The following is a 25724-nucleotide window of genomic DNA, read 5'->3' as shown; positions in this document are numbered from 1 at the left end:
TCCGCCCCCTCTATCACTCCACTCTCACTCCCTCTCTCCTCCCTCCACTCCACCTAGTTGCCCCCTCCTGCTTTAATTCCCTCAATCCTCTTTGTAGGACTGACGTCTGCTACAGTCACAAACAGAGCTAAGACAAGAGAGGAGAGTGGAGGAAAAAGAGTCTGGTAGACTCAGAATCAAACTGCTCTTTGTCTCTCACACTTCCACTAGCTCAGCTCCCAGGGCTCTCCAGGACTCAGGGGGGGTGCTCTACCCTCACAGCATCCTCTCCTCGCTCCTTGTTGGGGCTCACCTCACTGCCTGAGGCCGGGGAACATCCAGGGGACATCTAGGTGACACTCACTCAGCCTCACCCAGGACCTGGGACTTCAGCTCCAGCTCGGCTCTCTAAAATCGGGTCCTCCTCAAAGGCCTTCTGAGCCTGCAACGTGACCCACCCTTCTTCTGTCTGACTGAGAGAGAGAGGGAACTGTCATTCTATCTCAGGCCTCAACTCCCATGCACTGTATCTGCAGAGAAGCTAGAAGACAGGAGAATACCCTAAAGACAGAGACCAGATGATTTCAATTTGTCCTACTGATATCGTCATAAGAGATAAGACACAGCAGTGTGAGTGTGTGTCTGTGTATTTCTTATAACGAGTGTGACACAGACCACTCTGTGTCAGCTGTGTGTTAGAGAAAGAACACACACTGGGGAAGACTTTTCTTGTGGCATTTGATGTGCAGATGTGTGAGTGACATGTCAGGTGTGTGACTCATTGTAGTTGTCAGGTATTGAATGTGCATTTGAGACGTGAGTGTGGCCTTAAGTGTGCGAGAGGCTTCGTTTTCCTCTGGATTTCTCTGGGATGGAGGGTCAAGGCTACGACAGGTTTGGTGAAGGTGAGCGTGACACCTACCAGATCGACTACCGCCGTATCGTTGGTGATACCGAGCCTGCTAGGCCGCGTCTCTTGCCCCTCGAAGGGGAACACACACACCCCAACGCCAACACCCATGGAGCCTACACACACACCAACCCTCACGGCCACGAGACAGCCGCGCAGAGATACAGCGCCACACGCATCCAAGCCGGATATGAACCTGAGAGGTGAGTCAGACACACACACACACACACACACACACACACACACACACACACACACACACACACACACACACACACACACACACACACACACACACACACACACACACACACACACACACACACACACACACACACACACACACACACACACACACACACACACACACACACACACACACACACACACACACACACACACACACACACACAGGTGAGAAACAAAACCGCTATACTGTGCCAGTCATAATCAGCTAACCTTCAATTGCCCTAACAATCAGGAACGAAGCCCTTACAGGGTCCCAGAAGCCACTAGTCTAGTGAATTACTGGCTTTCATCCACATGAACTACAGTAACTGCCAAAATATTAATATGCCAGTCAAGGTTTTTTCATTGAGGTGGTCAGTGAGCTTTATAAATCCTAGTTAGCTGCTACCCAAGAGACAGTGATGTAACTAAAGCTTCTTACCTGCTGCCTGACCATCACACAGACTGAGTTTCCATTGACAGGGTTATAGAGTCTGTAGGTTGGCCAACACATCCAGACTACAGAGCCAACGTATTTATGTAACCAAGAGGTAAACAACCACACTGAAGGTAAACTTGTGATGTTGTCCTTCATCCATCCATAATCATAAGGTGCTGAAGAAAGACCACTACATTCAGTGTATTCCCTTGTATCACGTAAAAACAAGGGTAGGTTACAGCCAGCTCTCCACATCAGTGATGTGGTTAAAAGAAAAATAGGTGGGTAAACTCTGACCGCTTGTCGCAGTGAAAAAAGTAATGCTCCTTATACTTTCAATGCATTTTTACGCAAAGTTGGATAAACTGTTGAGCAACAACAACAAAAAATGTAGTTTACTTACGATCATGTATTCTACCCAGGCGCTCTTTGAATTTTCACAAACAGTCATGGAGATGAAACATAAAGATGCGGTATTATGGGGGATTACATCATTAAATATGTCCATGTTTAATCTGCAGGGTGAAAACTACAAATCCTGCATTAGAGTAGATTCTAGAAGCTCTTCGCCTCCATTATGGTCAACAGGGTTATGCCTATGGACAGTATATGGGAGAGAGAAAAGAATGTAAGTGTGTGTGTGTGTTTCAGCATGGCTGACTATCTGATCAGTGGAGGGACAGGGTACGTGCCTGAAGATGGACTCACGGCTCAGCAGCTCTTCTCTGTCGGGGACGGACTCACATACAAGTAATATTTTGTATACATTCTACCAGAGTTAGAGAGCAGCATTTCCAATGATATTGATTGAAATTGCTATAATTGTGCAATTTAAAGTTATGAAAGAGGGAGTCCATGAAGAGGCCTTCAGCTTGTAGCCACACCCTCAACAGGTGTGTGGCGCTATCTATGACAGCGGTGCTGAAACACGTTGTTGCTGATTGCTGAATTGTTTACTTATGTGGCAACTACAGAAGTATAACAGATGTGCTCACAGTTCCCGATAACTCAGAGAGCTCTGAAACGCATGTATAAGACCCTGCCGCCAGGTTGACTGTTGTGGTCATATAATTTGGCAAACTTCAGAGCCAGACATCATGTTGCTGCCCCGAGAGTAAAAACAAACACTCACTGACTGCTGAGATGATATGGTGAGACCAGAACAGTAGAATAAGGATCATTATGCATCCTTACTTTAACACTTATTGTGCTCATTCTAATTTTATCAGCCCTAATGGAGGTTTACACAGAGAGACAATCAAATCGTCACATCCAGTACAGTGGGAGCATTATAAAGAGGCTTTATCTCCAATGCACACTGTGAGGGTGTATGTGTGATATGCAGAGTGGTTAAGGGTGTAGGGATGTGATGCTGTGCTGGCCAGGGGTTAGGGTTCAGACAGAGGACTGGTGATGGGAGGCAAGGAGTGGGGAGAATTCACCAATCAGTTTTCTCACTGTTTGGCAAAAGGACTTGTGTCTGACCGTACAATGTTTTCTCTCTCTCCCCTCCCCCTCTTTCTACAGTGATTTCCTGATTCTTCCTGGTTTCATAGACTTTAACTCTGATGACGTGGTGAGTTTGTTTGACCTTTTCATTGCTAATAACAACAAAGCTACATATACAATATTATAGCCGTGCTACAGCTTTAGTCAACTCCATTGCTGTTGTCTGGAACATACAAATAATAATATAATAATAATATATGCCATTTAGCAGACGCTTTTATCCAAAGCGACTTAGTCATGTGTGCATACATTCTAAATACATATGATATATTAACCAGACGTACATAGAAGTCGTGTGTGTGCAGCAACTTCTCTCATGTGGTCCTCTGTCTCTCTGAGGACTGGAGGTTGCTGAGTGTTTCTCTCAGTTGAAAAACGTGCACACACACACACACACACACACACACACACACACACACACACACACACACACACACACACACACACACACACACACACACACACACACACACACACACACACACACACACACACACACACACACACACACACACACACACACACACACACTTGAGACCTCAAAGGGATTCTGTGCCTGTGCAAACATGCCCAGGGCAAAACACACACGCACACACACACACACACACACACCGTGGATAGATGGCAGCATCCGTGCAAAACTGAAAGAGCGAACCACCACATTTTACTACGTTAAGGTAACTGGGAACATGGACGAGTACAAACATCCCAGCTATTCCCTCAGTAAGGAAATCAAACAGACAAAATGTCAGTACAGAGGTAAAGTAGAGTTGCAATTCTATTTTGTAGAGACTCCAGACAATCACGGATTTTGAAGGGAAAACAAGCCACGTCACTGACCCCGACGCCTTGCTCCCGGACAGGTTAAACACAATCAAGGATAACACAGTGCCGTCGCTCACGACGACTGTAAGCTCTCGTTCTCCGTGGCCGACGTGATTTAGACATTTAAGTGTGTTAACCCTCACAAGGCTGCCTGCCCAGACAGCATCACGAGCCGTGACCTTAGAGCATGTGCAGATCAGCTGGCTGGAGTGTTTACGGACCTGTTCAATCTCTCCCTATCCCAGTCTGTTGTCCCCACTTGCTTCAAGATGTCCAAATTGTTTCTGCACACTGCCTCAAAAGGTCAACATGAGGGCCCCAAAAGAGTGGGTGCTCAGCCCCCTCCTGTACTCCCTGTCTACCCATGACCGCGTGGCCACGGCCGTCTCCAACTCAGTCATCAAGTTTGCAGACGACACAACAGTAGTAGCCTGATTACAGCCTACAGGGAGGAGGTGAGGACCCTGGTGGAGTGGTGCGAGGAAATAACCTCTCCCTCAACTTCAACAAAATGAACGAACTGATCTTGGATTTCAGGAGACCACAGAGGGAGCACGCCCCCATCCACATCGACAGGGCCGCAGTGGAAAGGGTGAAAAGATTGAAGTTCCTTGGCGTGCACATAACTGACAACCTGAAATGATCCATCCACACTAACAGTGTGGTGAAAAAGGTGCAACAGTGCCTTTTCAACCTCAGGAAGCTGAAGAAATGAGTCTTTAGTCCTCTAAGACCCTCACAAACTTCTAGATGCACCACTGAGAGCATCCTGTCAGACTGTATCACCGTGTGGTACGGCAACTCCACCGTCCGCAACCGCATGGCTCTCCAGACAGTGATGCGGTCAGCCCAACGGTACACCAGGGGTACACTGCCTGCCCTCTAGGACATGTGTTCCCCAGGGGTACGCACAATGCTGTCGGGGTGATTCACATTTTTTTTTAAGTAGTTTTTTTCTCTCACCTGAGTAGCCTCGTTTCACTGCCAAAAATAAAATGAAACCATCTAGTGTTCAACGAAATAACAAAGACAATGCCAAATACGGGTAGCCTAGTCAAATAATTAACATCCAATCACATTAACCGTTACTCTCTCATGGGGATTCCACTAACGGTTCATATGTAGCCAAACGTAGCTGCTGCTCATTCTGTTCACTCGAAAAAATTATAAATGGTTAAAAAAAGTATGGCCCGCGTCCATAAAGACACATACCAGCTCTATTGGTAGTACTGCTACTACCAGCAGTACTACATCTACACCTGTCGACAACACAAGTTGTTCTGCTTCCACGAGCATATCCAATGCTAGCATCAGTAATTCTACATTTGTTGTTAGCCCAGCTAGCATGGACACTGGCTGCATCAGATTCACAACTGTCAAAGAGCTACTGCCCACTTACCCGGGAAAGCACTGAACAACAGACAGAGACATTGGACTATCGAAGAGGCGCAAATATGATGAGAACTACATTGATTTGTGGTTCACTTATATTGGGAGTAGTGCCTTTCCTCAGCCACAGTGTGTTATATGTGCAAAAGTATCTCATAACTCGATGAAACCTTCACTCTTGCACAGACTTTTAGAAGCAAAACATGCCAATTTCAAAAACAAGCCGTGGGAGATTTTGAGCGAGAATTAAGAATTTGAGTAGTAAGACATGAATAAAAGCAACAGATGCCATTAATAAGAAAGGGCTAGAAGCATTTTATATGGTGAGCTACCGAGTGGCTAGGACAGGCATGCCCCATACTACCGTGGAGGACTTAATTCTTCCTGCTGCCACGGATATGGCTGGGATAATGCTGGGGGAAAGGCCAAAAAAACTATACAGACAATTCCTTCATCAAACAACACTGTTTCATAATGCATCAGTGACATGGCAGGAGATGTTTTGAAAAACAATTACTGCTTTGCATACAAGCCAGTGAAATCTATGCGTTACACCTGGATGAGTCAACAGACGTGGCGGGCCTGGCACAGCTTCTGGTATATGTTCGTTACATTTATGGGGGGTCAATTAAGGAAGACATTTATGGGGGGTCAATTAAGAGGATATTTTTTAAGTACTGGACAGCTTTGTGACATTAATTGAACTTTGGTAGTCAAGATGTGTTGGTATCTGTACTGATGGCGCAAAAGCCATGACAGGGAGACATAGTGGAGTGGTAACGAGCGTGCAAGCAGTTGCTCTCGACGCCACTGCAGCATCCACCGAGAGGCTCTTGCTGCCAAAGGAATACCTGACAGCTTGAAAGATGTTTTGGACACTACAGTGAAAATGGTTAACTTTGTTAATTAAAGCAAGGCCCCTGAACTCTAATATATTTTCTGGACTATGCAATGATATGGGCAGCGATCATGTAACGCTTTTACAACATACAGAAGTGCGCTGGTTATCAAGGGCAAAGTATTACATTTTACATTTACATTTAAGTCATTTAGCAGACGCTCTTATCCAGAGCGACTTACAAATTGGTGCATTCACCTTATGGCATCCAGTGGAACAGTCACTTTACAATAGTGCATCTAAATCTTAAGGGGGGGGGGTGAGAAGGATTACTTATCCTATCCTAGGTATTCCTTAAAGAGGTGGGGTTTCAGGTGTCTCCGGAAGGCGGTGATTGACTCCGCTGTCCTGGCATCGTGAGGGAGTTTGTTCCACCATTGGGGGGCCAGAGCAGCGAACAGTTTTGACTGGGCTGAGCGGGAACTGTACTTCCTCAGTGGTAGGGAGGCGAGCAGGCCAGAGGTGGATGAACGCAGTGCCCTTGTTTGGGTGTAGGGCCTGATCAGAGCCTGGAGGTACTGAGGTGCCGTTCCCCTCACAGCTCCGTAGGCAAGCACCATGGTCTTGTAGCGGATGCGAGCTTCAACTGGAAGCCAGTGGAGAGAGCGGAGGAGGGGGGTGACGTGAGAGAACTTGGGAAGGTTGAACACCAGACGGGCTGCGGCGTTCTGGATGAGTTGTAGGGGTTTAATGGCACAGGCAGGGAGCCCAGCCAACAGCGAGTTGCAGTAATCCAGACGGGAGATGACAAGTGCCTGGATTAGGACCTGCGCCGCTTCCTGTGTGAGGCAGGGTCGTACTCTGCGGATGTTGTAGAGCATGAACCTACAGGAACGGGCCACCGCCTTGATGTTAGTTGAGAGCAACAGGGTGTTGTCCAGGATCACGCCAAGGTTCTTAGCGCTCTGGGAGGAGGACACAATGGAGTTGTCAACCGTGATGGCGAGATCATGGAACGGGCAGTCCTTCCCCGGGAGGAAAAGCAGCACCGTCTTGCCGAGGTTCAGCTTGAGGTGGTGATCCGTCATCCACACTGATATGTCTGCCAGACATGCAGAGATGCGATTCGCCACCTGGTCATCAGAAGGGGGAAAGGAGAAGATTAATTGTGTGTCGTCTGCATAGCAATGATAGGAGAGACCATGTGAGGTTATGACAGAGCCAAGTGACTTGGTGTATAGCGAGAATAGGAGAGGGCCTAGAACAGAGCCCTGGGGGACACCAGTGGTGAGAGAGCGTGGTGAGGAGACAGATTCTCGCCACACCACCTGGTAGGAGCGAGCTGTCAGGTAGGACGCAATCCAAGCGTGGGCCGCGCCGGAGATGCCCAACTCTGAGAGGGTAGAGAGGAGGATCTGATGGTTCACAGTATCGAAGGCATCCGATAGGTCTAGAAGGATGAGAGCAGAGGAGAGAGAGTTGGCTTTAGCAGTGCGGAGCGCCTCCGTGATACAGAGAAGAGCAGTCTCAGTTGAATGACTAGTCTTGAAACCTGACTGATTTGGATCAAGAAGGTCATTCAGAGAGAGATAGCGGGAGAGCTGGCCAAGGACGGCACGTGCAAGAGTTTTGGAGAGAAAAGAAAGAAGGGATACTGGTCTGTAGTTGTTGACATCGGAGGAATCGAGTGTAGGTTTTTTCAGAAGGGGTGCAACTCTCGCTCTCTTGAAGACAGAAGGGATGTAGCCAGCGGTCAGGGATGAGTTGATGAGCGAGGTGAGGTAAGGGAGAAGGTCTCCGGAAATGGTCTGGAGAAGAGAGGAGGGGATAGGGTCAAGCGGGCAGGTTGTTGGGCGGCCGGCCGTCACAAGACGCGAGATTTCATCTGGAGAGAGAGAGGGGAGAAAGAGGTCAGAGCACAGGGTAGGGCAGTGTGAGCAGAACCAGCGGTGCCGTTTGACTTAGCAAACGAGGATCGGATGTCGTCGACCTTCTTTTCAAAATGGTTGACGAAGTCATCTGCAGAGAGGGTGGAGGGGGGGGGAGGATTCAGGAGGGAGGAGAAGGTGGCAAAGAGCTTCCTAGGGTTAGAGGCAGATGCTTGGAATTTAGAGTGGTAGAAAATGGCTTTAGCAGCAGAGACAGAGGAGGAAAAGGTAGAGAGGAGGGAGTGAAAGGATGCCAGGTCCGCAGGGAGGTGAGTTTTCCTCCATTTCCGCTCGGCTGCCCGGAGCCCTGTTCTGTGAGCTCGCAATGAGTCGTCGAGCCACGGGGCGGGAGGGGAGGACCGAGCCGGCCTGGAGGATAGGGGACATAGAGAGTCAAAGGATGCAGAAAGGGAGGAGACGAGGGTTGAGGAGGCAGAATCAGGAGATAGGTTGAAGGTTTGAGCAGAGGGAAGAGATGATAGGATGGAAGAGGAGAGAGTAGCGGGGGAGAGAGAGCGAAGGTTGGGATGGCGCGATACCATCCGAGTAGGGGCAGTGTGGGAGGTGTTGGATGAGAGCGAGAGGGAAAAGGATACAAGGTAGTGGTCGGAGACTTGGAGGGGAGTTGCAATGAGGTTAGTGGAAGAACAGCATCTAGTAAAGATGAGGTCGAGCGTATTGCCTGCCTTGTGAGTAGGGGGGGAAGGTGAGAGGGTGAGGTCAAAAGAGGAGAGGAGTGGAAAGAAGGAGGCAGAGAGGAATGAGTCAAAGGTAGACGTGGGGAGGTTAACGTCGCCCAGCACTGTGAGAGGTGAGCCGTCTTCAGGAAAGGAGCTTATCAAGGCATCAAGCTCATTGATGAACTCTCCGAGGGGACCTGGAGGGCGATAAATGATAAGGATGTTAACCTTGAAAGGGCTGGTAACTGTGACAGCATGGAATTCAAAGGAGGCGATAGACAGATGGGTAAGGGGAGAAAGAGAGAATGACCACTTGGGAGAGATGAGGATCCCGGTGCCACCACCCCGCTGACCAGAAGCTCTCGGGGTGTGCGAGAACACGTGGGCGGACGAAGAGAGCGCAGTAGGAGTAGCAGTGTTGTCTGTGGTGATCCATGTTTCCGTCAGTGCCAAGAAGTCGAAGGGACTGGAGGGAGGCATAGGCTGAGATGAACTCTGCCTTGTTGGCCGCAGATCGGCAGTACCAGAGGCTACCGGAGACCTGGAACTCCACGTGGGTCGTGCGCGCTGGGACCACCAGATTAGGGTGGCCGCGGCCACGCGGTGTGGATCGTTTGTATGGTCTGTGCAGAGAGGAGAGAACAGGGATAGACAGACACATAGTTGACAGGCTACAGAAGAGGCTACGCTAATGCAAAGGAGATTGGAATGACAAGTGGACTACACGTCTCGAATGTTCAGGATGTTAAGCTTACGTAGCAAGAATCTTATTGACTAAAATGATTAAAATGATACAGTACTTCTGAAGTAGGCTAGCTGGCAGTGGCTGCGTTGTTGACTTTGTAGGCTAGCTGGCAGTGGCTGCGTTGTTGACACTACACTTGTTATGCAGGTGAATGAGGACCCAAAAGCGACTTGGCGAAAACAGAGTCTTTATTCCAGTAAAGGAAATAGGCAATACTCCTGGACAATCAGAGCAGAAAACAAAACATAAACTTAATTCCACTCGTAGTGACGAGGACAGACTGGAGACTCGACCATTAACTGTAGGTTGCCTCGGGAAGGCACCGACCGTAGCAGACTCAGACACCTGCTCACACGCAGCATCTGAGGGAAACAAGACACGACAGGGCGAGACAAAGACACAGCACGGCGAACATAATACAAGGATCCGACAGGACAGAAACGGAAAACAAGGGGAGAAATAGGGACTCTAATCAGAGGGCAAGATAGGGAACAGGTGTGAAAAGACTAGATGATTGAGTAGGAGAATAGGAACAGCTGGGAGCAGGAACGGAACGATAGAGAGAGGAGAGAGAGGGAGGGAGAGAGAAAAAAGGGAACGAACCTAATAAGACCAGCAGGGGGAAACGAACAGAAGGGAAAGCAAAATGACAAGACAATATAAGACAAAACATGACAGTACCCCCCCACTCACCGAGCGCCTCCTGGCGCACTCGAGGAGGAATCCTGGCGGCAACGGAGGAAATCATCAATCAGCGAACGGTCCAGCACGTCCCGAGACGGAACCCAACTCCTCTCCTCAGGACCGTAACCCTCCCAATCCACTAAGTATTGGTGACCCCGTCCCCGAGAACGCATGTCCATGATCCTACGTACCTTGTAAATAGGTGCGCCCTCGACAAGGACGGGGGGAGGGAAGACGAACGGGGGTGCGAAGAAAGGGCTTGACACAGGAGACATGGAAGACAGGATGGACGCGACGAAGATGTCGCGGAAGAAGCAGTCGCACAGCGACAGGATTGACGACCTGGGAGACACGGAACGGACCAATGAACCGCGGAGTCAACTTACGAGAAGCTGTCGTAAGGGGAAGGTTACGAGTGGAAAGCCACACTCTCTGGCCGCAACAATACCTAGGACTCTTAATCCTACGTTTATTGGCGGCTCTCACAGTCTGTGCCCTGTAACGGCAAAGTGCAGACCTCACCCTCCTCCAGGTGCGCTCACAACGTTGGACAAACGCTTGAGTGGAGGGAACGCTGGACTCGGCAAGCTGGGACGAGAATAGAGGAGGCTGGTAACCCAGACTACTCTGAAACGGAGATAACCCGGTAGCAGACGAAGGAAGCGAGTTGTGAGCGTATTCTGCCCAGGGGAGCTGTTCTGCCCAAGACGCAGGGTTTCTAAAAGAAAGGCTGCGTAGTATGCGACCAATCGTCTGATTGGCCCTTTCTGCTTGACCGTTAGACTGGGGATGAAACCCGGAAGAGAGACTGACGGACGCACCAATCAAACGACAGAACTCCCTCCAAAACTGTGACGTGAATTGCGGACCTCTGTCTGAAACGGCGTCTAACGGGAGGCCATGAATTCTGAACACATTCTCGATGATGATTTGTGCCGTCTCCTTAGCGGAAGCAAGCTTAGCGAGGGGATTGAAATGTGCCGCCTTAGAGAACCTATCGACAACCGTAAGAATCACAGTCTTCCCCGCAGACAAAGGCAGACTGGTAATGAAGTCTAAGGCGATGTGAGACCATGGTCGAGAAGGAATGGGAAGCGGTCTGAGACGACCGGCAGGAGGAGAGTTACCTGACTTAGTCTGCGCGCAGTCCGAACAAGCAGCCACGAAACGGCGCGTGTCACGCTCCTGAGTAGGCCACCAAAAGCGCTGGCGAATAGAAGCAAGAGTACCTCGAACGCCGGGATGACCAGCTAACTTGGCAGAGTGAGCCCACTGAAGAACAGCCAGACGAGTAGAAACAGGAACGAAAAGAAGGTTACTAGGACAAGCGCGCGGCGACGCAGTGTGCGTGAGTGCTTGCTTAACCTGTCTTTCAATTCCCCAGACTGTCAACCCGACAACACGCCCATAAGGAAGAATCCCCTCGGGATCAGTAGAAGCCACAGAAGAACTAAAGAGACGGGATAAGGCATCAGGCTTGGTGTTCTTACTACCCGGACGGTAAGAAATCACAAACTCGAAACGAGCGAAAAACAATGCCCAACGAGCTTGACATGCATTAAGTCGTTTGGCAGAACGGATGTACTCAAGGTTCTTATGGTCTGTCCAAACGACAAAAGGAACGGTCGCCCCCCAACCACTGTCGCCATTCGCCTAGGGCTAAGCGGATGGCGAGCAGTTCGTGGTTACCCACATCATAGTTGCGTTCCGATGGCGACAGGCGATGAGAAAAATAAGCGCAAGGATGAACCTTATCGTCAGACTGGAAGCGCTGGGATAGAATGGCTCCCACGCCTACCTCTGAAGCGTCAACCTCGACAATGAATTGTTTAGTGACGTCAGGAGTAACGAGGATAGGAGCGGACGTAAAACGTTTCTTGAGGAGATCAAAAGCTCCCTGGGCGGAACCGGACCACTTAAAACACGTCTTGACAGAAGTAAGAGCTGTGAGAGGGGCAGCAACTTGACCGAAATTACGAATGAAACGCCGATAGAAATTAGCGAAACCTAGAAAGCGCTGCAACTCGACACGTGACCTTGGAACGGGCCAATCACTGACAGCCTGGACCTTAGCGGGATCCATCTGAATGCCTTCAGCGGAAATAACAGAACCGAGAAAAGTGACGGAGGAGACATGAAAAGAGCACTTCTCAGCCTTCACGTAGAGACAATTCTCTAAAAGGCGCTGGAGTACACGTCGAACGTGCTGAACATGAATCTCGAGTGACGGTGAAAAAATCAGGATATCGTCAAGGTAGACAAAAACAAAGATGTTCAGCATGTCTCTCAGAACATCATTAACTAATGCCTGAAAAACAGCTGGAGCATTAGCGAGACCAAACGGCAGAACCCGGTACTCAAAATGCCCTAACGGAGTGTTAAACGCCGTTTTCCACTCGTCCCCCTCTCTGATGCGCACGAGATGGTAAGCGTTACGAAGGTCCAACTTAGTAAAGAACCTGGCTCCCTGCAGAATCTCGAAGGCTGATGACATAAGGGGAAGCGGATAACGATTCTTAACCGTTATGTCATTCAGCCCTCGATAATCCATGCAGGGGCGCAGAGTACCGTCTTCTTAACAAAAAAAAACCCCGCCCCGGCAGGGGAGGAAGAAGGCACTACGGTGCCGGCGTCAAGAGACACAGACAAATAATCCTCGAGAGCCTTACATTCGGGAGCCGACAGAGAGTATAGTCTACCCCGAGGAGGAGTGGTCCCCGGAAAGAGATCAATACTACAATCATACGACCGGTGAGGAGGAAGGGAGTTGGCTCTGGACCGACTGAAGACCGTGCGCAGATCATGATATTCCTCCGGCACTCCTGTCAAATCGCCAGGTTCCTCCTGAGAAGTGGGGACAGAAGAAACGGGAGGGATAGCAGACATTAAACACTTCACATGACAAGAAACGTTCCAGGATAGGATAGAATTACTAGACCAATTAATAGAAGGATTATGACATACTAGCCAGGGATGACCCAAAACAACAGGTGTAAAAGGTGAACGAAAAATCAAAAAGGAAATAGTCTCACTGTGGTTACCAGATACTGTGAGGGTTAAAGGTAGTGTCTCATATCTGATACTGGGGAGATGACTACCATCTAAGGCGAACATGGGCGTAGGCTTCCCTAACTGTCTGAGAGGAATGTCATGTTTCCGAGCCCATGCTTCGTCCATAAAACAACCCTCAGCCCCAGAGTCTATCAAGGCACTGCATGTAGCACCCGAACCGGTCCAGCGTAGATGGACCGACATAGTAGTACAGGATCTTGATGGAGAGACCTGAGTAGTAGCGCTCACCAGTAGCCCTCCGCTTACTGATGAGCTCTGGCTTTTACTGGACATGAATTGACAAAATGTCCAGCAAGTCCGCAATAGAGGCACAGGCGGTTGGTGATCCTCCGTTCCCTCTCCTTAGTCGAGATGCGAATACCTCCCAGCTGCATGGGCTCAGTCTCTGAGCCAGAGGAGATGGTTGCGATGCGGAGAGGGGAAACACCGTTAACGCGAGCTCTCTTCCACGAGCTTGGTGACGAAGATCTACCCGTCGTTCTATGCGGATGGCGAGTGCAATCAAAGAGTCCACACTGGAAGGAACCTCCCGGGAGAGAATCTCATCTTTAACCTCTGCGTGGAGTCCCTCCAGAAAACGAGCGAGCAGCGCCGGCTCGTTCCAGTCACTAGAGGCAGCAAGAGTGCGAAACTCTATAGAGTAATCCGTTATGGATCGATCACCTTGACATAGGGAAGCCAGGGCCCTAGAAGCCTCCCTACCAAAAACTGAACGATCAAAAACCCGAATCATCTCCTCTTTAAAGTTCAGGTAATTGTTAGAACAATCAGCCCTTGCCTCCCAGATAGCTGTGCCCCACTCTCGAGCCCGGCCAGTAAGGAGTGATATGACGTAAGCAACCCGAGCTCTCTCTCTAGAGTATGTGTTGGGTTGGAGAGAGAACACAATATCACACTGGGTGAGAAAGGAGCGGCACTCCGTGGGCTGCCCGGAGTAACAAGGTGGGTTATTAACCCTAGGTTCCGGAGGCTCGGCAGACCAGGAAGTAGCAGGTGGCACGAGACGAAGACTCTGGAACTGTCCAGAGAGGTCGGAAACCTGAGCGGCCAGGTTCTCAACGGCATGACGAGCAGCAGACAATTCCTGCTCGTGTCTGCCGAGCATGGCTCCTTGGATCTCGACGGCAGTGTTACGAGAATCTGTAGTCGCTGGGTCCATTCTTGGTCGGATCCTTCTGTTATGCAGGTGAATGAGGACCCAAAAGCGACTTGGCGAAAACAGAGTCTTTATTCCAGTAAAGGAAATAGGCAATACTCCTGGACAATCAGAGCAGAAAACAAAACATAAAAAACTTAATTCCACTCGTAGTGACGAGGACAGACTGGAGACTCGACCATTAACTGTAGGTTGCCTCGGGAAGGCACCGACCGTAGCAGACTCAGACACCTGCTCACACGCAGCATCTGAGGGAAACAAGACACGACAGGGCGAGACAAAGACACAGCACGGCGAACATAATACAAGGATCCGACAGGACAGAAACGGAAAACAAGGGGAGAAATAGGGACTCTAATCAGAGGGCAAGATAGGGAACAGGTGTGAAAAGACTAGATGATTGAGTAGGAGAATAGGAACAGCTGGGAGCAGGAACGGAACGATAGAGAGAGGAGAGAGAGGGAGGGAGAGAGAAAAAAGGGAACGAACCTAATAAGACCAGCAGGGGGAAACGAACAGAAGGGAAAGCAAAATGACAAGACAATATAAGACAAAACATGACAACACTAATCAAGTCGTTCCGTTGAGTGTAATAGTTTCTGCAGTGCTGCTATTCGGGGGCTAGCTGGCTAGCTAGCAGTGTTATTTACGTTACGTTGCGTTAAAAGAACGACAATAGCTGGCTAGCTAACCTAGAAAATCGCTCTAGACTACACAATTATCTTTGACAAAGACGGCTATGTAGCTAGCAATGTAGCTAGCTACGATTAAACAAATCAAACCGTTGTACTGTAATGGGGCGGCAGCGTAGCCTAGTGGTTAGAGCGTTGGACTAGTAACCGGAAGGTTGCAAGTTCAAACCCCCGAGCTTGACAAGGTACAAATCTGTCGTTCTGCCCCTGAACAGGCAGTTAACCCACTGTTCCCAGGCCGTCATTGAAAATAAGAATATGTTCTTAACTGACTTGCCTGGTTAAATAAAGGTTAAAAAAAAAGAAAAAAAAAAAGAAATGAAATGAAAATGTTCGGTAGACGTTGGCTAGCTGTCGGCTAGCTGTCGGCTAGCTGTCGGCTAGCTGTCGGCTAGCTGTCGGCTAGCTGTCGGCTAGCTAGCAGAGTCTCCTACGTTAAGGACGACAAATAGCTGGCTAGCTAACCTCGGTAAATTAAGATAATCACTCTAAGACTACACACTCTAAACTACACAATTATCTTGGATAGGAAGACCGCAAAGACAGCTATGTAGCTAGCTAACACTACACTAATCAAGTCATTCAGTTGAGTGTAATAGTTACTACAGTGCTGCTAATCGGTGGGCGTTTGCTAGCTGGCTAGCTGGCTAGCTGCTGGGCAAATAGCAGTGAAGATGACGAAATACGATAATTATGCAATTATCTTTGATACAAAGAAGGCTATGTAGCTAGCTAAGAAGAAATTGCTAAGATTAGACAAATCAAACCGTTGTACTATAATGAAATGTAATGAAAAAGTTATACTACCTGCGGAGCGAAGTGCCGATGTGACCGCTCGCTCCAACCCGGAAGTACACACAAGTATTGACACGTTTTTTTTTTTAATTGAGAAATGGGCTTCAAGTTCTTTACTGACCATAATTTTCGCTCGTCTGACCCCATGCATGATAACAAGTTTCTCACACAACTGGCCATCTGGGTGATGTTTTTTCTCAACTGAATGATCTGAATCTAGGATTACAGGGACTCTCCGCAACTATATTCAATATGCTACTCAATGTGCAATGATTAAGCAGTTGGAGCTCTTCTCTGTCTGTATTAACAAGGACAACTCACAGGTCTTTCCATCATTGTATGATTTTTTTTGTGTGCAAATGAACTCAAGCTTACGGACAATGTCATGTGATGTAGCGAAGCACCTGAGTGAGTTTAGTGCGCAATTACGCAGGTACTTTCCCGAAACGGATGACACAAACAACTGGATTTGTTTTACCTTTCATGCCCTGCCTCCAGTCCACTTACCGATATCTGAATGCGAGCCTCATTGAAATTGCAACAAGCGGTTCTATGAAAATGGAATTTAGTCAGAAGCCACTGCCAGATTGCTGGATTGGGCTGCGCTCAGAGTATCCTGCCTTGGCAAATCGCTCTGTTAAGATACTGATGCCCTTTGCAACCACATACTTATGTGAGAGTGGATTCTCGGCCCTCACTAGCATGAAAAACTAAATACAGGCACAGACTGTGTGTGGAAAATGATATAATACTGAGACTCTTTCCAATACAGCCCAACATTGCAGAGTTACAGTGCCTTGCGAAAGTATTCGGCCCCCTTGAACTTTGCGACCTTTTGCCACATTTCAGGCTTCAAACATAAAGATATAAAACTGTATTTTTTTTGTGAAGAATCAACAACAAGTGGGACACAATCATGAAGTGGAATGACATTTATTGGATATTTCAAACTTTTTTAACAAATCAAAAACAGAAAAATTGGGCGTGCAAAATTATTCAGCCCCCTTAAGTTAATACTTTGTAGCGCCACCTTTTGCTGCGATTACAGCTGTAAGTCGCTTGGGATATGTCTATCAGTTTTGCACATCGAGAGACTGAAATTTTTTCCCATTCCTCCTTGCAAAACAGCTCGAGCTCAGTGAGGTTGGATGGGGAGCATTTGTGAACAGCAGTTTTCAGTTTTCAGGTCTGGACTTTGACTTGGCCATTCTAACACCTGGATATGTTTATTTTTGAACCATTCCATTGTAGATTTTGCTTTATGTTTTGGATCAATGTCTTGTCGGATGACAAATCTCCGTCCCAGTCTCAGGTCTTTTGCAGACTCCATCAGGTTTTCTTCCAGAATAGTCCTGTATTTGGCTCCATCCATCTTCCCATCAATTTTAACCATCTTCCCTGTCCCTGCTGAAGAAAAGCAGGCCCAAACCATGATGCTGCCACCACCATGTTTGACAGTGGGGATGTTGTGTTCAGGGTGATGAGCTGTGTTGCTTTTACGCCAAACATAACATTTTGCATTGTTGCCAAAAAGTTCAATTTTGGTTTCATCTGACCAGAGCACATTCTTCCACATGTTTGGTGTGTCTCCCAGGTGGCTTGTGGCAAACTTTAAACAACACTTTTTATGGATATCTTTAAGAAATGGCTTTCTTCTTACCACTCTTCCATAAAGGCCAGATTTGTGCAATATACGACTGATAGTTGTCCTATGGACAGAGTCTGCCACCTCAGCTGTAGATCTCTGCAGTTCATCTAGAGTGATCATGGGCCTCTTGGCTGCATCTCTGATCAGTCTTCTCCTTGTATGAGCTGAAAGTTTAGAGGGACGGCCAGGTCTTGGTAGATTTGCAGTGGTCTGATACTCCTTCCATTTCAATATTATCGCTTGCACAGTGCTCCTTGGGATGTTTAAAGCTTGGGAAATCTTTTTGTATCCAAATCCGGCTTTAAACTTCTTCACAACAGTATCTCGGACCTGCCTGGTGTGTTCCTTGTTCTTCATGATGCTCTCTGCGCTTTTAACGGACCTCTGAGACTATCACAGTGCAGGTGCATTTATACGGAGACTTGATTACACACAGGTGGATTGTATTTATCATCATTATTCATTTATGTCAACATTGGATCATTCAGAGATCCTCACTGAACTTCTGGAGAGAGTTTGCTGCACTGAAAGTAAAGGGGCTGAATAATTTTGCACGCCCAATTTTTCAGTTTTTGATTTGTTAAAAAAGTTTGAAATATCCAATAAATGTCATTCCACTTCATGATTGTGTCCCACTTGTTGTTGATTCTTCACAAAAAAAATACAGTTTTATATCTTTATGTTTGAAGCCTGAAATGTGGCAAAAGGTCGCAAAGTTCAAGGGGGCCGAATACTTTCGCAAGGCAATGTATGTGCATCCTTTCAAGCACACCCTTCTCATTAACCGGTGATGAGTTATTCACAATTTTCAATCAACAAATAAAGTTTTATATGTAAGATGGCTAAATAAAGAGCAAAATGATTGATTATTATTATTTGTGCCCTGGTCCTATAAGAGCTCTTTGTCACTTCTCACGAGCTGGTTTGTGACAAACTCATTCTCATATTTAATAAATGTGTAGTGTGTGTGTGTGGCAGGCTTACAATGATGGCAAAAATCAACATTTGAGAGTGCACTGGTCCTGGTGCTAGAGAGGGTACGCAGCTGGAGGTTGAATGTTTGAAGGGGTACGGGACTATAAAAAGTTTGGGAACCACTGCTTTAGGACATCTACAGCACCCGGTGTCACAGGAAGGCAGAAGATCATCAAGTACCTCAGCCACCAGAGCCACGGCATGTTCACCCCGCTACCATCTAGAAGGCAGAGACGGTACAGGTGCATCAAAGCTGGGACAGAGAGACTGAAAAACAGGACACTGTTAAATAGTCACCACTAGCTGGCCTCTGCCCAGTCACTTTTTAATAAGATTTACATACTGTTTTACCCACTTCATATGTATATACTGTATTCTAATGAAGGCTCAATCTATATAACTACTGCTGTACACACCTTTTCTATTCATATACTGTCCATACTGTTTATACACACCATCATATGAGTATATACTTACATTCCGGACTCTGACATTGCTCGTTCTAATATTTCTATATTTCTTCTTAAATCCTTTATTTATTTTGGGGGGGGATTTGTGTGTATTGTTTTGTACTGCTCTGTTGGACCTAGGAACATAAGAATTTTCTCTACACTTGCAATAACATCTGCAAAATATGTGTTCTCGACCAATAGAATTTGATTTGAACAACACTGATGAGAACAACAACACTAGTCCCTCATGGCTGCGAGTCCGATTCATGTCCTGTGTAATTGCTTTAGTAGGCTACAGGTGCTGGTGTTTTTAGCTTGTTTGTTCTTTACTGCCAGAAGGGTATATCCCCTGTGGTATTTGACTGTATAATCAGGATTTAACAGGGACAGCTCATGTCCATGGTGCCACCTAATGGCAATGAGGTATTGCATGTTCTGATTGGTCTTGCCTCAGTCACAGATATTTGGTTGACAGGATGCTATTATTTTTGTAGTTACGTTTCTTTTCCATCCCTGTAATGTGATATTAGTGTGACGTTGTCTACTTCCTGTTCCCAGGACCTGACTTCAGCTCTGACCAGGAAGATCACCCTGAAGACTCCTCTAATCTCGTCTCCCATGGATACAGTCACTGAGTCCTCCATGGCCATCGCTATGGCTGTGAGTATAGAGCCACTACACCTTCTCACCCAGCCAACACCAATAAGACAAGGCCACAAATCTGTCACAACACTTCATATACTAGTGGTATTTTTGGTTGTGGGTTTTTATGTATTGCGCCCCCCAAAAATGTGTGATAATACCTGGACTCTGGTATATTGAAGTCTCATTGGGCAAACATCTTGTTTGGCTAACCCTGATTGGTCAGTTCACTGTGTGTCGTAGCTCATGGGCGGGATCGGGATCATGCACCATAACTGTACTCCAGAGTTCCAAGCAAACGAGGTCCGCTTGGTCAAGGTAAGATGGAGGCTAGCGTTGGACAACCTACAGATATATATTGATTTACAAATATATTGATATACCACTACATCAACAGTATAAAGTCTCATGTCAAATTACATTGTGACAATGTAACAGTATGTGTATACACTCAAACCTCCTGGTACATTTGCTGAATAATGTTTCTTACATTATTTATTTGTGGTCAGAAATTTGAGCAGGGTTTCATCACAGACCCGGTGGTAATGAGTCCTCACCACACGGTGGGAGACGTGTTCGAAGCCAAGGTCCGCCATGGCTTCTCTGGCATCCCCGTCACAGAGACGGGAAAGATGGGAAGCAAGCTGGTGGGTATCGTCACCTCCCGAGACATCGACTTCCTTTCAGAGAAAGACCATGACAAACCCCTGGAAGAGGTGTGTGTTTGTGCTTGACATGTTTGAAAGACATGTTTGTTTGGACATACAGTCATTACAATTGTCAACACATGTATTGTTAACTGGGTGACTTGTCATATTGAATACTATTCCTGTGAGGTTTAAATGTATGGTTGATTCTTGCAGGCCATGACAAAGAGGGAAGATTTAGTGGTTGCACCAGCTGGTGTAACACTGAAAGAAGCCAACGATATCCTGCAGCGCAGCAAGAAAGGTACCATATGGTAGTAACAGAATGTTCTGTAGAGACTTTTTACTCAGACAGGACATGATCAAATATCTATCTCTGTTTGGTAAATGAAATAATATTTAGAGAAGTTCTCCTTTTGTGTCCTCTGTCTCTCTTAGGTAAGCTGCCCATAGTGAATGACAGTGATGAGCTGGTGGCCATCATAGCAAGGACAGACCTGAAGAAGAACAGAGACTACCCTCTGGCCTCTAAAGACTCCAGGAAGCAGCTGTTGTGTGGAGCTGCCATTGGAACCAGAGAGGAGGACAAGTACAGACTGGACCTGCTGATGCAGGCTGGTGTCGACATGGTGGTGCTGGTGGGTCTGGGGAAGGAGTTGGGTTATAATATTGTATTTTTGCGTTCCACTCCTCTAACCCATGTCTGTTTACCATGTAGGACTCCTCTCAGGGGAACTCTGTCTATCAGATCAACATGATCAACTACATCAAACAGAAATACCCTGAACTACAGGTGGTGGGAGGAAACGGTGAGTCTGCTCTCCTCTACTTTCTCTAGCAATGCCTCTCACGTTAATCTCTCTTGCATTTCCACTCTCTGTCTCTCTCTCTCTTTCTCCCCATCCTCTATTTTCATTCTCTGTAGTGGTGACTGCAGCACAAGCTAAGAATCTGATAGATGCGGGTGTGGATGCTCTGAGGGTGGGGATGGGCTGTGGCTCCATCTGCATCACCCAGGAAGGTACGGAGAGACAGAGCAGAATAGCAAATGGGGAGGGAGAAGGAGAGGGAGGGAGGAGAGAAGTTTGACTGTTCAGTTAAAAATACAAACTATTTGTGAATTGCTGACATGTTGCTTTGTGCTGTGTGCCAGTGATGGCATGTGGGCGTCCCCAGGGTACATCAGTGTACAAGGTGGCAGAGTATGCCAGGCGTTTCGGTGTGCCTGTCATCGCAGACGGAGGCATCCAGACCGTTGGACACGTGGTCAAAGCTCTCGCTCTCGGGGCATCCACAGGTGTGTGTGTGTGTGTGTGTTGAACCCACCCAGCATATTTAACCTTTTTCCATAAACAGGAAAATCCACATCATAGGCTACTATTGATGGTCAGACTTTTACCTCCTTTCACTTCTGACACCTGACCTCTGTGCCCTCAGTGATGATGGGGTCATTGCTCGCGGCTACCACGGAGGCCCCGGGGGAGTATTTCTTCTCGGACGGCGTGCGACTAAAGAAGTATCGCGGGATGGGCTCCCTTGACGCCATGGAGAAGAACAGCAGCAGCCAGAAACGCTACTTCAGGTCGAGAGAGGGAGACAGATTGTTTTGTTTATTTTCAGTAATAGTGCTAAGGAGAGAGATGTGTGTAACTTCACAGTGAGGGGGATGTGTGTGTGTGTCTCGACAGTGAGGGGGACAAGGTGAAGGTGGCTCAGGGTGTGTCAGGGTCGGTCCAGGATAAAGGCTCCATCCATAAATTTGCCCCCTATCTCATTGCTGGCATACAACATGGCTGCCAAGACATCGGAGCCAAGAGCCTCTGCATACTGCGGTTTGTCTATGAACAGATGTCAGACTGTGTTATTGTATTCCACTTCTTTGATAAGATCTGTGTGTCTCTGTTCCATTTTTTGTGATGTATTGTTGTATGTTATTCCAGGTCCATGATGTACTCTGGGGAGCTGAAGTTTGAGAAGAGGACCATGTCAGCTCAGGTTGAGGGGGGAGTACACGGGCTGCACTCGTAAGTCTGGTATCGCTTACACATCCTTTCCTCTGGAATTCCTTATAGATCTTGTGCTCCTCTCCTCTGTGATCGACTAACCTGTCCTTTTGTCTCATGTTCTGTCCGACGTGTCCTTTAACTTTAACTTTGCTCTGGGTGGTAGTGCGTGTGTGTGTGTGTGTTTGTTCTCACCAGTGGCGTCCGTATCTCCTTGACTACATGTTTAGGAGTTGCTACTTAAACCGGGGATTGGCAGTCTTACCATACGAGGTCCATTGTGGGTGCAGGCTTTCGCTCCAGCCAAAGCAGTAACAGCAGATGCAAGTAATTACGTTTTGACTATGATTGGTTAATTTATTGTGCTAGAATTGTAACCGCTCTAGCTGGGGCCTAATCCTGCAACCACACTGGCCATTTGCGGATATACAGTGCATTCGGAAAGTATTCGAACCCCTTCCAGGTTTCCAAATTGTATCACATTACAGCCTTATTCTAAAATGTACCTCATCAATCTACACAAAATAACCCATAATGACAAAGTGAAAATAGGTTTTTAGACATTTTTGCAAATGTATTAAAATTGTAAAACAGATAACTTATGTAAATAAATACTCAGACCCTTTGATATGAGACTTGAAATTGAGCTCAGGTGCATCCTGTTTCCATTGATCATTGAGATGTTTCTACAACTTGATTGGAGTCCTTGGTCAGGGAGGTGACCAAAAACCTGATGGCCACTCTGACAGAGCTCCAGAGTTCCTCTGTGGAGATGGTTGTCCTTCTGGAAATTTCTCCATCTCTGCAGCACTCCACCAATCAGGCCTTTATGATAGAGTGGCCAGACAGAAGCCACACCTCAGTAAATGGCACATGACAGCCCGCTTGGAGTTTGCCAAAAAAGCACCTAAAAACTCTGACAACAAGATTCTCTGGACTGATGAAACCAAGATTAAACTCTTTGGCCTGAATGCCAAGCGTCACGTCTTGAGGAAACCTGGCAACATCCCTACGGTGAAGCATGGTGGTGGTTGCATCATGCTGTGTTTTTTAAATTCAGTGGCAGGGAATGGGAGACTAGTCAGGATAGAGGGAAAGATGGAACGGAGCAAAGTAGAGAGATGCTTGATGAGAATCTGTTCCAGAGCGCTAAGGACCTAAGACTAGGGTGAAGGTGCACCTTCCAATAGGACAACAACCCTAAGCACACAGCCAAGACAAAGCACGAGTGGCCCAGCCAGAGCCATCTCTGGAGAGACCTGGAAATAACTGTGCAGCGACGCTCGACATCCAACCTGATGGAGGTTGAGAGGATCTGTAGAGAAGAATGGGAGAAACTCTCCAAATACAGGTGTGCCACGATTGTAGCGTCATTCCCAAGAAGACTCAAGGCTAATCGCTGCCAAAGGTGTTTCGACAAAGTACTGAGTAAAGCATCTGAATACTTATGTAAATGTGATATACAGTGCCTTGCGAAAGTATTCGGCCCCCTTGAACTTTGCAACCTTTTGCCACATTTCAGGCTTCAAACATAAAGATATAAAACTGTATTTTTTTGTGAAGAATCAACAACAAGTGGGACACAATCATGAAGTGGATGACATTTATTGGATATTTCAAACTTTTTTAACAAATCAAAAACTGAAAAATTGGGCGTGCAAAATTATTCAGCCCCTTTACTTTCAGTGCAGCAAACTCTCTCCAGAAGTTCAGTGAGGATCTCTGAATGATCCAATGTTGACCTAAATGACTAATGATGATAAATACAATCCACCTGTGTGTAATCAAGTCTCCGTATACAGTTTTATATCTTTATGTTTGAAGCCTGAAATGTGGCAAAAGGTCGCAAAGTTCAAGTGGGCCGAATACTTTCGCAAGGCACTGTATATATATATTTTTTATACATTTAAAAAAATTCTAAAAACCTGTTTTTGCTTTGTCATTATGGGGTATTGTGTGTAGATTGTAGAATTTAATCAATTTTAGAGTAAGTCTGTAATGTGGAAAAAGTCAGGGTCTGAATACTTTCCCAATGTACTGTAATTGCCTACCCCTGAGTATAACAGTAGTACTGAAGGAAGTTAAGTCAAAATGTCTTCTCTCTTTCTCTTACTCATGCTCTCATCATAGATATTATTTTGTGCCATGTAAGTACATTCTCCCTGTGCTCACAACCTTTCCTACTGCAATTTTCTCTTTGTTATCTTTTTTGTTTTCAGGAAGACTCAGGGTTAGAAGTACAGATAAGGACTTTTTAAAGCCCTAACAACTTGATAAAACCCTCAATCTAGAATATCTAGTCTAATATGAGTTTCAATGAGACTTGACTTGCATTCCTGATTGTTGCCTGTGTGTTGTCCTCCTGTAGTTATGAGAAGCGGCTATACTGAGGGAGGAGCGAGAAGAAGCACACGAGCAGCTCCCAGCGTACCCCCACCAGCAGCCACCAGGCACAACAGAAACATGTGACCTACCTATGTGACCTACCTACAACCACTACTCAATTCAACCATCACATAACCTTTTGGCTATACATAAGACCGCTGACTCCTCTCTTCTCCTCCCACCCACTATCACTCTCTTTCTCTGTGTTGTAAGATGCTTTTGAGGGACCATAAAGGCACCTCTGACTTGATTGATGTTATGACATAATCTACAGGGACTAGGGACTAACGTTCAATGGTCACATGTACCTGGGTCATGGCACAGAGCCATCAGGCTGTATAAGGTATGTAGCGCATGTAGAACTGTGAATACTGTGAACTACTTTACGTACCCTGGAACTCTTTATACCAGTTTTGGTTGATCATGTTCCTATGTCTCAGATGTATTTGAATGTAGAGTAGTGTTGATGACCATATGGAATAGCCTAACGGTCTGTTAGTGTGGCTCTACTGTAGAGAGGACCAAAGCCACGGTAGGCGTTAGCCTTCAATCAGGGATAACCACAGCGCCTTAAGACTGCACATGGAGTCTATACTGTGGATAGTGCTGGAATCTGTTTTTCATTGGATTCTCATCAGTTTGAAGAAAATAAAAAAAAAAGAAAGAGAACCACACATTTTTTTCGTGTGAAGTTCACTAAGATTTGGGATGTGTTTTCATTCATGTTATGTTGTGTTTTCTGATGGCAGGGTGATTGTACAGTGACTTTGGCCTAGTCTGTGGTGTTAATAATATGATACGATGGATTTGAGTGCATTCGGAAAGTATTCAGACCCCTTCACTTTCTCCACATTGTGTTGCGTTACAGCCTTATTCTAAAATGGATTAAATTGTTTTTTTTCTCATCAATCTACATGCAATAGCCCACAATTCCTGATATTTAATCCTAGTAAAAATTGCATGTTTTAGGTCAGTCAAGTAAGTGAAATGTCAGAATGATAGTAGAGTGATTTATTTCAGCTTTTATTTATTTCATCACATTCCCAGTGGGTCAGAAGTTTATATACACTCAATTAGTATTTGGTAGCATTGCCTTTAAATTG

General features: G+C 46.7%; 1 protein-coding gene across 3 annotated transcripts; it reads left to right on the top strand.

The window, feature by feature from the left end:
- Positions 1-25724, top strand: LOC123992631 (inosine-5'-monophosphate dehydrogenase 1b). Of its 3 annotated transcripts, none has more exons than XM_046293934.1 (16): positions 1-1092; positions 2208-2306; positions 3084-3132; positions 19503-19604; positions 19830-19904; positions 20096-20302; positions 20450-20537; positions 20672-20871; positions 20952-21042; positions 21159-21254; positions 21387-21530; positions 21671-21815; positions 21922-22065; positions 22174-22257; positions 24367-24383; positions 24605-25724. In XM_046293934.1, the coding sequence occupies exons 1-16, from the start codon at positions 851-853 to the stop codon at positions 24703-24705; spliced, it is 1884 nt and encodes a 627-aa protein (XP_046149890.1). In that variant the 5' UTR covers positions 1-850; the 3' UTR covers positions 24706-25724. The 3 variants fall into 3 exon arrangements, with proteins under 3 accessions (XP_046149890.1, XP_046149898.1, XP_046149909.1); XM_046293942.1 differs by lacking the exon at positions 24367-24383 and adding an exon at positions 22467-22563 and having other exon boundaries at positions 24605-24719; XM_046293953.1 differs by lacking the exon at positions 24367-24383.

The sequence above is a fragment of the Oncorhynchus gorbuscha genome, linkage group LG02 (genome assembly GCF_021184085.1).
Source record: "Oncorhynchus gorbuscha isolate QuinsamMale2020 ecotype Even-year linkage group LG02, OgorEven_v1.0, whole genome shotgun sequence".
NCBI classification, from domain to species: domain Eukaryota; kingdom Metazoa; phylum Chordata; class Actinopteri; order Salmoniformes; family Salmonidae; genus Oncorhynchus; species Oncorhynchus gorbuscha.
Note: the sequence above shows the minus strand (reverse complement) of the source record. Positions and strands in the feature narration are given on the sequence as shown.

Excerpts from the sequence above, each read along its gene's own strand:
- LOC123992631 (XM_046293934.1), top strand. The coding sequence starts at position 851 with ATGGAGGGTCAAGGCTACGACAGGTTTGGTGAAGGTGAGCGTGACACC. Across the intron at positions 1,093-2,207 it reads GCCGGATATGAACCTGAGAG|CATGGCTGACTATCTGATCA; the intron begins GTGAGTCAGACA and ends TGTGTGTTTCAG. Across the intron at positions 21,043-21,158 it reads ACAGGTGGTGGGAGGAAACG|TGGTGACTGCAGCACAAGCT; the intron begins GTGAGTCTGCTC and ends CATTCTCTGTAG.